General features: G+C 50.6%; 5 protein-coding genes across 5 annotated transcripts; 1 reads left to right on the top strand and 4 right to left on the bottom strand.

Annotated features, from left to right (window-relative positions):
• Positions 1-25: 25 nt before the first annotated feature.
• ONS95_006450 (uncharacterized protein) lies at positions 26-1,540 on the bottom strand (the record flags this gene model as incomplete). The annotated part of the gene is made up of 1 exon (XM_058499911.1): positions 26-1,540. One exon carries the CDS (start codon positions 1,538-1,540, stop codon positions 26-28), a length of 1,515 nt encoding a protein of 504 aa, XP_058349745.1.
• Positions 1,541-3,194: 1,654 nt separating this feature from the next.
• ONS95_006449 (uncharacterized protein) lies at positions 3,195-5,145 on the bottom strand (the record flags this gene model as incomplete). Its single annotated transcript, XM_058499910.1, has 2 exons — positions 3,195-3,487; positions 3,534-5,145. 2 exons carry the CDS (start codon positions 5,143-5,145, stop codon positions 3,195-3,197), a joined length of 1,905 nt encoding a protein of 634 aa, XP_058349744.1.
• A 268-nt stretch (positions 5,146-5,413) lies between these two features.
• Positions 5,414-6,118, top strand: RCF1 (Respiratory supercomplex factor 1, mitochondrial; the record flags this gene model as incomplete). The annotated part of the gene is made up of 3 exons (XM_058499909.1): positions 5,414-5,454; positions 5,513-5,583; positions 5,637-6,118. 3 exons carry the CDS (start codon positions 5,414-5,416, stop codon positions 6,116-6,118), a joined length of 594 nt encoding a protein of 197 aa, XP_058349743.1.
• A 147-nt stretch (positions 6,119-6,265) lies between these two features.
• On the bottom strand, positions 6,266-9,038 carry ONS95_006447 (uncharacterized protein). The gene has a single exon (XM_058499908.1). The coding sequence runs from the start codon at positions 8,887-8,889 to the stop codon at positions 6,316-6,318; it is 2,574 nt and encodes an 857-aa protein (XP_058349742.1). The 5' UTR covers positions 8,890-9,038; the 3' UTR covers positions 6,266-6,315.
• Positions 9,039-10,585: 1,547 nt separating this feature from the next.
• Positions 10,586-12,898, bottom strand: ICL1 (isocitrate lyase 1). Its single transcript, XM_058499907.1, has 3 exons — positions 12,173-12,898; positions 11,560-12,109; positions 10,586-11,509 (listed from the first exon to the last, which is right to left on the bottom strand). The coding sequence occupies exons 2-3, from the start codon at positions 11,870-11,872 to the stop codon at positions 10,599-10,601; spliced, it is 1,224 nt and encodes a 407-aa protein (XP_058349741.1). The 5' UTR covers positions 11,873-12,109; positions 12,173-12,898; the 3' UTR covers positions 10,586-10,598.
• Positions 12,899-13,450: the final 552 nt, after the last annotated feature.

Here is a 13,450-nt window from a genome sequence, read left to right as displayed (position 1 = left end):
TCCACCCAATCAGAGACAGTCACTGTCATGGTATCCAAGTCAAGACCACAACGCTGTCTCTCGGGTCGTCATGAATACTTGGTGTTTTCCCCTCGGCGAACCACCTATCGTCGCTCCATCTCTTCAGGTACACCTGCTTGACTCTGCCGTCACCCTCTTTCTTTGCTCCGAGGATCTCCCAACTCTGCTTTCTCCCAGTCTTGAGTAGGGATTTCCGTAGCGAGCCAAAGTAGTAGCTGAAGACGACCTCGGCACCAGGTTCCCCTGCGTCGTGTTGGCCCCAATTGAATGTCTCTTCCATCTGTAGCGGATCGAAGTCGATTCCTTGTGGGTAGTGGGCTACGGAGAAGCCATTGGAGATGATGAAATTGTCTTTGAATTGGAAGCGTTGGAATACACACTCCTCTCCACAGGCATCAGCCACAACATGTGTCATGGCCGGGTTGGCTTGGTGCCATGACTTGAAATGATGCAGTGAATGGAATAGATTTCCTGATTCGTAGATTCCAGCTGGGTCACCGAATTGATCATGCTGGTGGAGAGAAGGCAGGTAGGTGAGTGTGAGGCTCGAGTGGGTTGTCAGGCAGTTATAAAGAAGTCTGTCGCCCTGGTCCGAATCAAGCACGTATTTCCCCGTTTCTTTGTTCTTTTCCAAGCACGGCGCCTCAACAATCTGCTTTGCAGATGGAGCAGTCAAGACGATTCCTCCTCCACCATAAGCAAACGGTACCCGGTTCCTGATCAGCCAGTCTGCGCGCTCGGTGAAGGTACCGATATAGAATGGCTTGGCTGGGTTGTAGCGATCGAGCGTCTTCCGGAAGTTGGAAATGACGGGGAAGAAAGTGTCATCGTCGATGAGGACAAAGTAATTGCGATTTGGGCGCGTTGGGTGGTTATACATCATCTGGACCAGGTCCACATATCTGCCTGCCATGTCCAGCTCCTTATTCGAGGGGACGACCGTGGCATTGATTCCGATATTCTCCAAGGTCTTCGCCGCCTTTGCAATGTTGTCATCTGTGGTGTCGAAGAGGGCCAGAATAAGTCCCGCGCCATTGGACTGTCCATTTCCATCTGTCAACCAACGTTTCCACTCCTCAATCGGGGAGGTTTTCGGGTCTGTGAAGCGGCCGTAGGTCGTGGATGCGGCGAACAGCATATCAGATACATCAACCTGATCTGGTCGCGGCGATTGCTTGATGTGAAGATCTACAATCTTGCCAGCTGGCAGAACAGACTCTCTGCTGATGGTGATATTCTTAAACGATGTTGGGAACAGCTCCTGGTCAACCTCCGTAATCGATTTGCGCTCCCGCGCGTCTGGGACGTATCGAATGGTTCGCGCGGCATACTCGATCTGCGGGCCGACCTTGTTGTCCTTCAGCAACTTCTTGACGTAGGAGAGATCATCGATGCCATTGCTGGAGTACGGGACTCCTGATTCAACGAATCCGCCGCTAAATGTGGGATGGAACCAGGCAGCGATGAGGAGGAAGAAGGCGACTGCCAGCCACCGATGCAGCGGAGTTCGTGGTAACATATTGCTAGGCGAGAAGGTAGTATTCAGTAAAGAAGACATGCCATTGAGTATGTTGTGGAGGTAGGGCCTAGGAGAAGGGAGTGAGGGATGTTGAGAAGTTAAAAATTTGGGAGCGAAGTAGGATCTAGGCTCCGCGATAGGGGTCGAGTCTTGGCGTGAGGGCGCTGATTAGGAGATTATCGCGCTAATAGGGAAGGTCTCCACTCCAGGGAGTTGGATGCCATTTGGCGAACACAGCCTCATCGCAATATCAAACCCGTCTTAAGGGAAATTCCTGGCCGAAAATGGTATTTCTGACGCGGCTCGAGAGCATTCTGGAGAGTAGAGTAAGGAAATGTTATTTACTACTCTCCTAAATCTTAGCCTTCCCTAGAGTAGAGAAAAAGTCTAGCTTGAACCACAACGGAATATTGCGTCAGGGATCCCGCCTCTAAATCCCAAAAAGTCACAAGCTTATCTAATCACTTCTTCCAACGGTTTTTACGCGAGAGAACAATAAGAAAGTCTCCTTATAAAGTTCCCTCCTCAGGCCGAAGTTCACTCGACTCGGATTTTCAGGAGCTGGCAAAACAAAGGCCATGGATCAGATCTCACATCCATGCCGGGCCGTGGAAACACGGGATTTCCTTCCCAGGCTTGTCCCAGCATTTGTTTTTTCTTTCTGCCTCACTGTCTCCTTGCTGGTCAGTGCCTCCTCTCGTATCGTTTCGCAGCACACACCCTGATTCTTTCCAGGCTTCAGGGCTTCAAGCCACGTCCCTGGTCCCGTGGAAATAACATGCAATTTTGCAGAGATTTCACCTTCTCTCCAATGCCCCATCCGCCTCAGACGCATTCTGCCATGCCATGCTCGCGAATAGCCTGTTAAGGGCGGGCTTGACTAGGGCAGGGTAGGGCATCAAAACCCAGAAACCTGGATGGCGAAAGGTTGACTCACAATCATACACCGACTCCTTCAGCTGCGCAAGGCCCATCCACCCATCCATCCAAACAAAAACAACAACAATCGTGCCTCCTGATCCAGCTTGTCTAGGACTGGGACTGGTCTCCCAAAAGGCCATGCTCCATCGCCAACTGGCCAGCCCAGATGCAGCGCCTCAGTGCCAAACCTCATGATTGGGAGGGAATCCACCAGATCCCATCCTACGCTGGGCTGCAAGCTGCAATCAGGCGGACCGTTCAAGCCCAATGCAAAGGGTCATCCTGGTCGTTGCACCCAAGCAGAGCTCCCGCTTCCGCTGCACGCTGCTGTGTCTCTCGGGCGCTACTGCTTGCCGTGTGAGTATTGGCTGGATCGCAATGCGCCATGCAGCCAGATAAGAGTATCAAATGCGTTACGAGTGCGATGGATGGCATTTGGCATTTTTTTTTCTCAATCCTTCACCTTCACCACCAAGCGGTGTACCTCGCAACACACGTGTCACATCATATCAGGACCCTTCTGGACCCAGAACATGCTCTGTGACGTAAATCGTACATTTCCCATCTTTCTATTTATGCATACTTCACACCAGAATAAATTTTTGTTGTGAGCCCTACAGCACAGCGCCACGGTTCGCTCGCTTCGTCCTTTCTCTGCTCGTCTGTCTGGTATTGTACATATTCCTACAAGGTCATTCAAATCATACAGTCATATTTTTCCTCCTCAGCCTCATTAGGCTGCAGTGCTTCCGCCCGTGCTTGTGCTTGTGCTTGGATCAGGATTTGCAACTACTGCGTCTGGTCGTGGTGCATTAGGGTTCCGGAAGCGCTCCGGAACACCCCTCGCTGAGTATGTGGCCGTGCCGACATATGCTCCCACCAATCGACTCCACTTGTACTCACTCTTTTTTAGCTTTTGGATTTCTTTATAGGCATACGAGTTATAGTATGGAAGACCCGTGTTTGGATCTCGGTACCGAGCAGGGTGGCCAGTGATTACACAAACCTCATGTGAATGTTTGGATCCTACAAATGTTAGGGCTGCAGGCTAAGCGAGGGAGGATGAACTTACTTGGAGCCTTGACGAACTTTCTACCAAAAATAATTTGGGTCTGTACATTCTTGTCTTTGATGGCAGTCTCGTCGAAGTTCTCGAGAATGAAGTAGTTACAAGCAGCGTGTTCGACTTTTGGAGGTAGGTCTTCCGCGGGAGGCTGCTCGATGACAGGAGGAGGAGGAGGAGGTGTTGGGACTGAGAATGGCGGAGGTGGAGGATATGTTCCAAATCCAGGTAAGGGCGTAGATCCATCAAATGCCGGCGACGATATGACATATGGGCGGTGAAGTGCATTTGGAGGAAGTGGTGGAGCACTGAGGGGTAGTCCTGCGGGAGGGGCAAGGACAGAGGAGTACGGTGGGCCGCTCATTGGAAAGCCTGGCGGAGGAGCTAGGACTGACGAGTTTGGTGGACCTGGTGATGGAATATATCTGGGAGATGGAACGGCTGGTGGGAACCGCATCTCGGGCGTCGGCGTATGTGTAGGAGCAGCCAGTGGAGTGACTTCCTTTGGTATCGTCGGACTAGGCTCTTTGTTGACAGCCTCGTTCGAGTTCGGTTTTTCATCCTCGTCAGATTTGGAAACGGGAGCTGGAGATGGCTTTGCTGGTTCTTCTGTCGATGTTGCATTCTCTTGCTTGTCAGCAGCCTTCGTAGGTCCAGCAACAACAGATCCAGTCTCGGACTCTTCCAACTCAGCAGCCTTGCGCTTCTTAGTAGGCTTCTCTTTCTCCTCAATAATCAAGTTCTTCCCAACTTGCTTCAGCTTCCCTCCAACCCATTCTCCCACACCACTCCACCATGTAATGACTGGTCCCTCCAGAACCCTATTCTTCAGCGCAGCCAATTTCGCCAACTGCTCTTCCTCTCTCTGCTGCTCAGCCTCCTCCCATCTAGACAAACTCTTTGCATTGCTCCTCTCCACCCTAGCAGCCTCCTTCAACCGATCCTCTTGTGTCATGACAGGTTTCTTAGCAGCTTCCTTCGCTTTAGCTGCCTTCTCCATCTGCCTCAACTGATTCAGCCTCTTGATCTCGCGATCAACCATCTGCGCATGTAGTTGCTGCTTGCTCTCCTTCGTAGTCCCTCTCGCCGAAGCTCTTGTAGGTGCTTCATCCGCAGTCGGTAGCCATGAAGCGCGTTCTGATTTCTTCTTGGGTCGTGGTGGAGGAGGAGCTTGGATGACCGTGGGATCTATCTTGACCCTCTTCTTGAAGCCCTTGGGCATCCCTCTATCCAATTTCCGCTTCTTCGCTTTCTCTGCCCTCGCCTGCTTCTGCAGCTCCTTCTCACCCTCCAGATCATCTTCGCCAGCAGCGGGCCCTTGGTCCTCATCGTCATCTGAGGAATCCATCTGCACATCCGAGTCTGCCTCTGCATCTGAAAAGCCCACATCGTCGTCGGCTTCTGCGAAAAGTAACTCCAAGTCATCATCTTCTTCCTCTTGTTGTAACAGGTTGTGCATCCGGTTTCCAGCCGTGGATCTCTTCTCACGAGTCGTAGCTAACCATTCCACCTCCTGCTGGCCCTCATCCTCACTCTCACTTCCGCTTCCACTCCCAGATTCGGATTCATCCTCCGTTCGCGCCGGGGTATCCTGCATAGGAGTATCTTCATCTTCAGCCATGTTCGCGATTCCAGTCGAAAGATCTGTTTCCAAACTAATCGGTTCGAAATGGACAGCCCGAAATAGGCATGATGGCGCGTGGTTGTCGATTTAGAATGTCGAGGGGGAAAACACTTGCAGGGGATGTACAGAAGTGGGTCTTGCCGGATCAACATTCGACAGGGATATTATTCCGGGGTCCGATTACCTCACCATTTCCCCTCGAACGATTTCTGAAGCTGTTGAAGCTCGAAGAGAGAAGATTCCAACCAGATATACGTACCCCAACATGTCGAGCACACCGCTCCCGTCATCTTTCGATGGCAATTCGTACGTTCGCCCGGGCTCCCGAATTGCCAGAATAATAGAGAGGCTAACCAGCTCACAGGGACTTCTATGAGGAGAATCGATGGCAGAAATTCTCGAGGAGATTGAAAGAAGAGCCCTTAATCCCACTGGGTATGTCCAGCCCGAAAACCCTCTCTCCCAAGGTATCTGACCAACCGTCATAGGATGCGCCCTCACCTGCTGGGCCCTCTACAACGCCTCACGCTCCATCCGCGCCGGCGACTCCAACCGCACAAACCGCATGTTCCGCGCGCGTATCTACGCACAAGGCTTCACGCTCCTCGCCATGATAGGCGGAAGCATGTACTGGCAAACGGACCGGCAGAAGCGCAAGGAGTACGACGTTGTGATCGCGGAGAAGAAAGCTAAGGAGAAGAATGAGGCGTGGATCAGGGAGTTGGAGGCGAGAGATGAGGAGGAGAAGGAGTTGAGGGCTGAGAGGCAGAGGAGGAGGGAGCGTATGGAGAAGAGGCAGGCTGGGCTCGGGGATGGAAAGGACAAGGCTCTTGCGGAGGCGGGGGAGAAGAAGGGTGTTTTGGAGAAGGTTATGGAGGACGGGAAGGGTGCTAGTTCTGTGGTTGAGGAAGGGGAGAAGAAGACGAGTATATTGGAGTCGGTGTCTACTTTGGTCTGGGGGAAGAAATAGGAGAAGGAAGATTGAATAATTTTGCATGGTTGGAGTTTGGGAATGGGATTTAGCGGTTGTACACTATTAGGTGCACCAGGATGTAAGAATGCTAGTCAATCTTTCAACAAAAAGCAAAAGCAAATAAATGGTCTTCGAGAAAATATCTTTCCATTGACATGCCCAAACGCCTAACGCTCCCAATGCAATTATGTATCTTACAGTGGTGGCAGTGCCTCTCTACAAATCGGGCACTGCAACCGAAACCTCATCCATCCTTCTAAACATGCGCTATGGAATATGTGCTTGCATGGCGTGACCATATACAGTCTTCGGGCTAGCATCTCGACCACACTCCCAGCTGCGCCAGATGTAGATACTCCAGCAGGTACAACCGGTACTTCGAGTAGTTGCATGCAGATGGCACAGTCAACACTTCTCGTGTTACCCTCCTTCTTGCTTCTGCTTCCCATATCCTCGCTTGTACGAACTCTTTCCAGGGTTGGTGATCCTGGAGTCTTCACAAGACCTATTGGCAGGCCACCAGATTCCACGTTGTCCTCGCTCAATATAGGGTGGTAGTCCCAACCCTCCTCGTACCAGCTCTTTGGTAGGGCCCATCTAGGACCAAGAATTTCCTGGCCCACCAGAACCAATATCTGCATCCAAACCCATCCTGCCAACAAACAGAAAGCCTTCCAGTCCGTTTCTACGAACAGAATGTTATCTTCTTTCAGATAGAAATATGCGAATGGGAGAAGGCGCAAGACTGATTGGCCGATGATAAACTTCCACAAGAGTCCTTTGCGGCAGTTCCGAATCACGTTTCGTCTGATTTGAGGGAGCCAGAAGGAGAAGTAGGTGAAGGATAGAATATGGATGTAGCCTGTACGGAAAGGTACAGACCAAGAGATGGCTGATAGTGAGAGGAAGAGGAGGAAAGTGAGCGTGAGAACGAATTTGATATATGCAGCGCCGAAGCTGGAAGTATTTCGTGGAGGTTGTGTTGTTGCCGGCCTGTTTGTTGTTGGAAGAAGAGGTACTGCAGCAGCTGCGTTCATCCTCTCAGCGATCTCAGCATCAAGATCTTGATCCGATGGAATGATGATAGGTTCTTCAGCTGGGGGAGCCGGAGCAGCTGCAGGCTGCGGAGTAACGTCAGCGCCAGCAGCCGTAATTATTGGTGTTACAGCTGGAACGGTCCCAGGTGTTGGAGCAGGTCTGGGCGCTGGTCGTGAAGCAGCTTCCGCTGCCAGTTGTGCTCGTGATGCTTCCCTTCTTTCAGGCTCCTGGACGCTGTAAACTGCCGAGATAAATCTCACACCCAGGGCAACAGACATCAATGCACTGAACGATGTCAATAGCGCTGAGGGGAAGAGATTCGGGGCAGTTGCGCTCAGCAACGATAAGCTGGAGAATAATAAAGCATCCGCCATAAGCATCATGGCAATCGTATAGAGACTGACCCTTCCAACAGTCGACGGAGTGGATGCCTCTTTCGACTGCACTTTCAAGAGTAATATCTGTCCAAGCACAACAAGCGCAAAAGCATGTAGCCATTTCTGGATATCATGCAAAAACATTTCGTGTTTCTTGCCATTGAGGTGGGTTCCATCTGCCGGTGCAAAGCTCGGAGGGCCAACAGACTCGAGCATGAAGCCACAGTCAGGAGAAAATATCACAGTTGCCATCTTCAGACTAGGAAACACGGGGACAGGGGCGCCGTTTGGAAATCGAAGTTCTTGCTCAATGGTGTTGATGATGCTGGCTGGATCGACTTGAGCCTTGAGACTCATCGAGGATAAATCCATTGGGTAGACTTGCACGTAAACCACATATTCACAGTGTGGAACGGGCATCGTTGCATCACCTGGGCTATCCGGGCTGGATGACCATGGATTGCTTAGGTCGAGCCAGATGGATTTCTCCAGACCCTCAACCTCTCTCTCCAAGGTCTTATTCAGAAGCCTTTGGCTGGACTTGAACTGTTCCGGGTTCAAGGTGAGGTGAGGTAGACCAAAGATGCCGGAGAACTTCTCACTCGTGGTTGTTAGGAGCATTACTCCTTGCTTCGGCCAATGGACTCCATGCATTCTCATATCCCATCCATCACCAGTACTGCTCTCATCCTGGATTGTCAGAGTGGCCGCTATCTCTCTTGCAATGCTTCCAGGATCGATAGGCATTTTCGAATCTTGGGAAATGTCCGGATACACATCTACCCCTCCAGTATCGCTTTCCTCAAGTCGGAGCATCATTTTCCCTCCTTTACCTGTTATATTCCTGGTCCAATATTCTACATCCCGGAAGGCCCAATCAATAACCGGTGATGTTTCCGTCAGATTCAAGGTTCTTGGTCTTGGATCCCCATTGAGATCAGCCGTATTTCTAACCCATTTGCCTTGAACAATTCCCGTCACGTTCTGGTACACATCATTGACGGCTCCATTATTTCGTGTTGCCTCTTCAGTGAACTCCTGACTCCTCTTCTTAAACGCATCTACTCTCTCCCAAGCATAATCATCTTCCTCTCGAAACCCAGTCAGATTCAAGTATCTCGCCGCCTCGAATCGCGATTTGTCTGCAGTCTTCGGCGAGAAGTCCTGCCATTTTGTACGGTTTAGAACATCAAGGGCATGTCGAAATCGATCGATTCGTTCGGCAGCATAATCGTGGGGAGATTGGAAGCCTGCAGGCGCGCCTTGGTCGGGAGATGTGTAGAGGAAGAACAGCAGGATGAGTATTAACACTACTCGAGCGTACTCCTGTGGCGGAGGCTGCTGTGTTGGCATCGTGACGGTGCAGCGACCGGCGAAAGCTTCATCGTAGCATAATACGATGGCTCAATAGTGGGCGAGATTGATGTGTGGAGTGATGTAGTTGTGGAGTGAAGAGATGTGGGGGAAGGCAATCAGCAAGGCTGCCGGAGCTTCCAAGTTGATGTGCAGCCTTGGCCATCTGTCTTCACCTCGCCTCGCCAGAATCGCCACTCACCAACATCAATCACGAGGAAACACAAATCCTGTTGACTACAGACGATACGATCTGGAAACGTCTCACACGAAAGATATATCACAAAACTCATATTTCCACCAGAAATCCGTCTTCAAATGCCTCAATATTAAGGTCTACGATTATGAGCCCCAGCTATGGAAGTTTACGACAACCCAGGAGCACGTAAAGAGCAATGACATAGTTTTTATGGAACTCTTCAATTTAAATAAGATTCAGATTACTAGCACTTACCAATGAAGCTATACAGGTGCTTTGCAAGTTTAAGGTATCAAGTGATTGGATCCTTCCAAAAAAGTTCGCCTCTGAAAAGCAGCAACTATCATGGTTTGCCTCCAGATACTCCTCTCCAACACCACCAAACCACCTAATATCTGGCAGATGAACCGCCACTTTCCTCTCCTCAACCCCCACTCTCGCCTTCCCCTTTCCTCTTCGCATTCATGCACTTCTTTTAAATAACACCACATCAAACGATTAGAACAGTCAATCGACCTGCCTGCACAAACACCCAAAGTCTCATCCCAGCCATAGGTACATCCTCGCAAATCGCAACACTACCTGAAATAGCATGTACAAATCGGTCTTACCCTCTACATAAACTAACCGCTCCTGTTCTGTCCTGTCCTGCTCTGCTCCATATCTCTATCTTTCCCTCCTGTCTTTCAAACTCCCCTCTTTCACAAATCCCAAAGACGATTTTTACAGTCAAGAAATACAAAATATTCCGATCCAAAATATCCAACACTATCAAGAATCTACCCGTATGTGCATACTCATACTCCATATCTCGCCAGCATCCTGACCTCCTGCTTGTAGAATCTACAGTAGACATAGAGTACTTCCCCGCTCCCCTTGGAACGTTCAAGAGGAGGATCTTCATATCCAGACTGACCAGAGCCATTGACACACTTCCAGACGGAAGCATAAGGTAGGTAGAGAATCAAAAGAACGCCATCAAATATCTTATCACAGCAGAGACGTGCAAGCTTATAAGTCACCAAAGGGATAAACAGTGGGTTTTGCTTCGAGAGCAGGAGGTTTCCTATCGTGTTCTCGGGTCACAGTTGGGAGGTGTTTGGAAATATGGGGGCTAAGCGAGGCAAAACAACAACATATCGAGTTGAGGAGACGGACGTGGTGTGGACAGACGATAGATCACCAATGTATTTCTTGAGCATGATCTGAGAGAGGAAATTTGATAGATCATCATTGATTGCTTGTCGGTGAGCATGCCATGACTTCTTTCTATTTGGATTTGATACTTTGCTGCGGGATGGTGTATCTTCTTTCTCACTGGTCGACTCCTTTCTTCACATGAGTACTTCGAAGTCTTGTCCGACTCATAGACGCTGTTCAAACAAAATATGCATTCTGAAACCTTGAAAAACATCTACATCATATGATACGCCCCCTTCCCTCACTTCCCCTTCTCCTTTTCCTTCCCAACCCACTCCTATCCCCCCCCCCCCTTCCCCCATCACTCAACTCAATGAAACTGATCCTCCGTAACCCCCTTCCCCATCGCACTAGTACTACTCACACCCCCCTGCACCATCTTCAACAACTCATCCACATAATTCGCCCCACTCCACTTCTGATGCTTCACGACATCCACCCCGCCATCCATCTCCGGCTCCTGCACCAACTCCCCATACGCCCTCATCCCCTGCAGACTATACGCCTTGGCAAACTGATCGCTTATCAAAGCCGTAGTATGCAATCCCGCCAACGTGATAAACTGCCAGCAATACCCCAACTTACTCAGCCTCTTGATATACGTCTCCTGCTCCGCGCGCGGCATGGCCGTCTTCCAATTAAACGACGGCGACAGGTTATACGCGAGCTTCTGATCCGGGTAGACAGCGTGCACCCCCTTAGCGAACTGCTCCGCCTGCGCGTAATCAGGGAGTTTACTCTCCATCCAGATCGCGTCCGCGTACGGGCCGTACGCAATCGCGCGGTTGATGGCACACTCGCAGCCGCCCTGTAATCTGTAGTAGCCCTCTCTGGTGCGCGGGGAGTCCCAGTCCCAGGGGATGTCGACGCCGGTGATGCCCTTTGCGATGGCGCGGGCTTCGGTGTTGCTCTTGCCCTTGACGTCCTTGAGGAACTTGGCGGCGAGCTCCTTCTTGTTGACGTGCACGCCCGAGTTGATGGTGTCGATGACGGCGTCGTTGAACAGCTTGAGGCCTGCTTGCGCGGTCCAGGCGTCTTCGATGGCTTGGAGTTCGGCGCCGTTCTTGCCGGCTCGTTCGGCGGCGATCATGAGGTCGTTGAGAGGTTGAAGGGCGGGGTTGGTGGATCCGAGGATGTAGGCGTGGTCGCGGGGGTCGATGGTGGTGGTGATGAGGGTTGCGGCTTCGGCGTCAGTTCGTGCAATCGCGAGGAGGTCGGAGCCTGGGATTGTTAGCTTTTACATCTTCTTCACTAATATTAGGAAGACATACCCATGATATCAGCTTGTGCCCGAATGGCAACAAGACGGTTGATGTGCTCGCTTATAGGTACAAGCACTTTTCCAGCCATATGTCCACACTTCTTCGTTCCAGGTGCTTGATCCTCAATATGAATACCAGCAGCTCCCTTCTCAATGAACAACTTCGTCAACTTCATGACGGCAGTCAACCCTCCATGTCCGGTATCAGCATCTGCGATAATTGGGCGGAGATAGTCGATGTTGGCGAGCTTGGAACGGTCAGCTTTCGATTTGGTTGTTACACGTTCCTCTCTTTGCTTGCGGTCGTGGAAGAGCTGGGCCATGAAGAGATGGCCGACTTTGTTTGGGACGGTGGTCTAGAAGATTAGTATATGGGCGGTGGAGGGGATTAGATAAGGACTCACATATGGGTAATCCGCCAAATCTGGACCAGGTTCATCAGATGCAGAAGCAGTAGACGATGATTGCCAGCCAGAAACATAAACAGTATCCAAGTATTTCGCCATCTGGGTCAACATGGTAGGTTCGAGACAGCCATAAGTGTAGCTTGCATCTTGGGTCTAAAAATCAATAAATTAGTTTCTCAAGCTCCAACACCGAAAGTTGCATAATAGTAAGCATACCTTGAATCTCCCCTCCAAAATCTTCCACAGTTTCTTCGACTGAGTATTACTCGGATACTCAATCTTCAAATTCCCCCTCTTCGCAACAATTTGCTCAGCCGTGAACGGTCTCTTGGTGTATCTCCACCTGGAGTCTGTCCACCATTGCTTGACAGCCGCAACCTCGTCGAGGAACTGCTTCTCCTCGGTATTCACATCCACCGCTGGGAGGTTCATCTTGCCTGACATGATGCCGGTAGAGTGGAGTGGTAAGTCAGTCGGGAGTTAGATAGTGTACAGAAATTCGGGTAGATATGTATTTATGCCTCGGCAGACGTCAGAAAGTACAATCCGAGTAAGTCTTTCTTTCTTCTGTCTCTTCGAATCAAGGGATGGAGTGAGTGCCAATGTCAATCAATGTACAGAGAAACAGCAAGCTGGAAACATACAAAGTCCTCAAGTCTGCAAATGAGTAAGATGTAAGAGGGAAGGAAGAGAAAAAAGAGAGGAAGCAGCACAGTCATAAGCCAAAAACCTCTTTCCCATCCTCTCGGGCTAGCGGTAACCTCCCCCCTCCACCTTGCAACCTTACTGGCTCCATCCAGCTCATCCCTTCCTCTTCATCCTCGGCCACAGACTTTTCGCTTGAATCAGCGTTCTCGTTCCGGTTCCAGCCCAGAGCTGATGCTGGCCTAGCGTGCCAGAGAACAATGAGAGGAAGGAGGACAGGAGGGACACAGGAGGGACAGTCGGAGTCGGAGTCGGGAATGGGGCCCTCTCGGTTCAGCGGTAAAAGGGAGGCAGGGATGTGAACGCAATGCCGTGATTGGCTCAGTGGACAATTCACATCCACTTTCCCCACAAACTCCAGATGCGCCTTGGACTTCGTCATGGCCACTACTGTACTACCTACCAGTATGAGGATCTCTGGGATTTGCGTGGAGTGCCTGCCCCTCCATAGCTTGGGAAGCCCAGGAGAAAGGATTGTATTATTGGCTTGCATTGAAATTATACCTAGTATCGTACTGTCCAGCACATGCATCCCTCTAACCATCGATCATCTGCCCTTTAAAACTTAACACTCACGTGTCCAAACAAAGTAAAATAATTAAACATGTGAAAGCTGAAGATTCATGCCATTCAAAAGTACAGTACTGTATTATTCTGGTTTCAGAAGCATGTGAAGAACGAGTCCCCATATTTCTCCAGATCCCCCATACAAGGGTCCGTGTCCCACAGCCGGATGCGTGCGCACCTCAGTTGGAGGGAAATGCCTCGGTTGAACGCATGCTGTGTCAG

The sequence above is a fragment of the Cadophora gregata genome (genome assembly GCF_030347475.1).
Source record: "Cadophora gregata isolate MNR1 chromosome Unknown scaffold_18, whole genome shotgun sequence".
In the NCBI taxonomy this organism is placed as follows: domain Eukaryota; kingdom Fungi; phylum Ascomycota; class Leotiomycetes; order Helotiales; family Ploettnerulaceae; genus Cadophora; species Cadophora gregata.
The sequence above is the reverse complement of the archived record's forward strand: the minus strand, read 5'-3'. Positions and strand labels throughout refer to the sequence as shown.

Coding starts and splice junctions, on each gene's coding strand:
- ONS95_006447 (XM_058499908.1), bottom strand. CDS start 8,889: ATGCCAACACAGCAGCCTCCGCCACAGGAGTACGCTCGAGTAGTGTTA.
- ICL1 (XM_058499907.1), bottom strand. CDS start 11,872: ATGGCCCAGCTCTTCCACGACCGCAAGCAAAGAGAGGAACGTGTAACA. Junction 11,510..11,559: donor GGCACAAGCTGATATCATGG/GTATGTCTTCCT, acceptor TAACAATCCCAG/GCTCCGACCTCCTCGCGATT.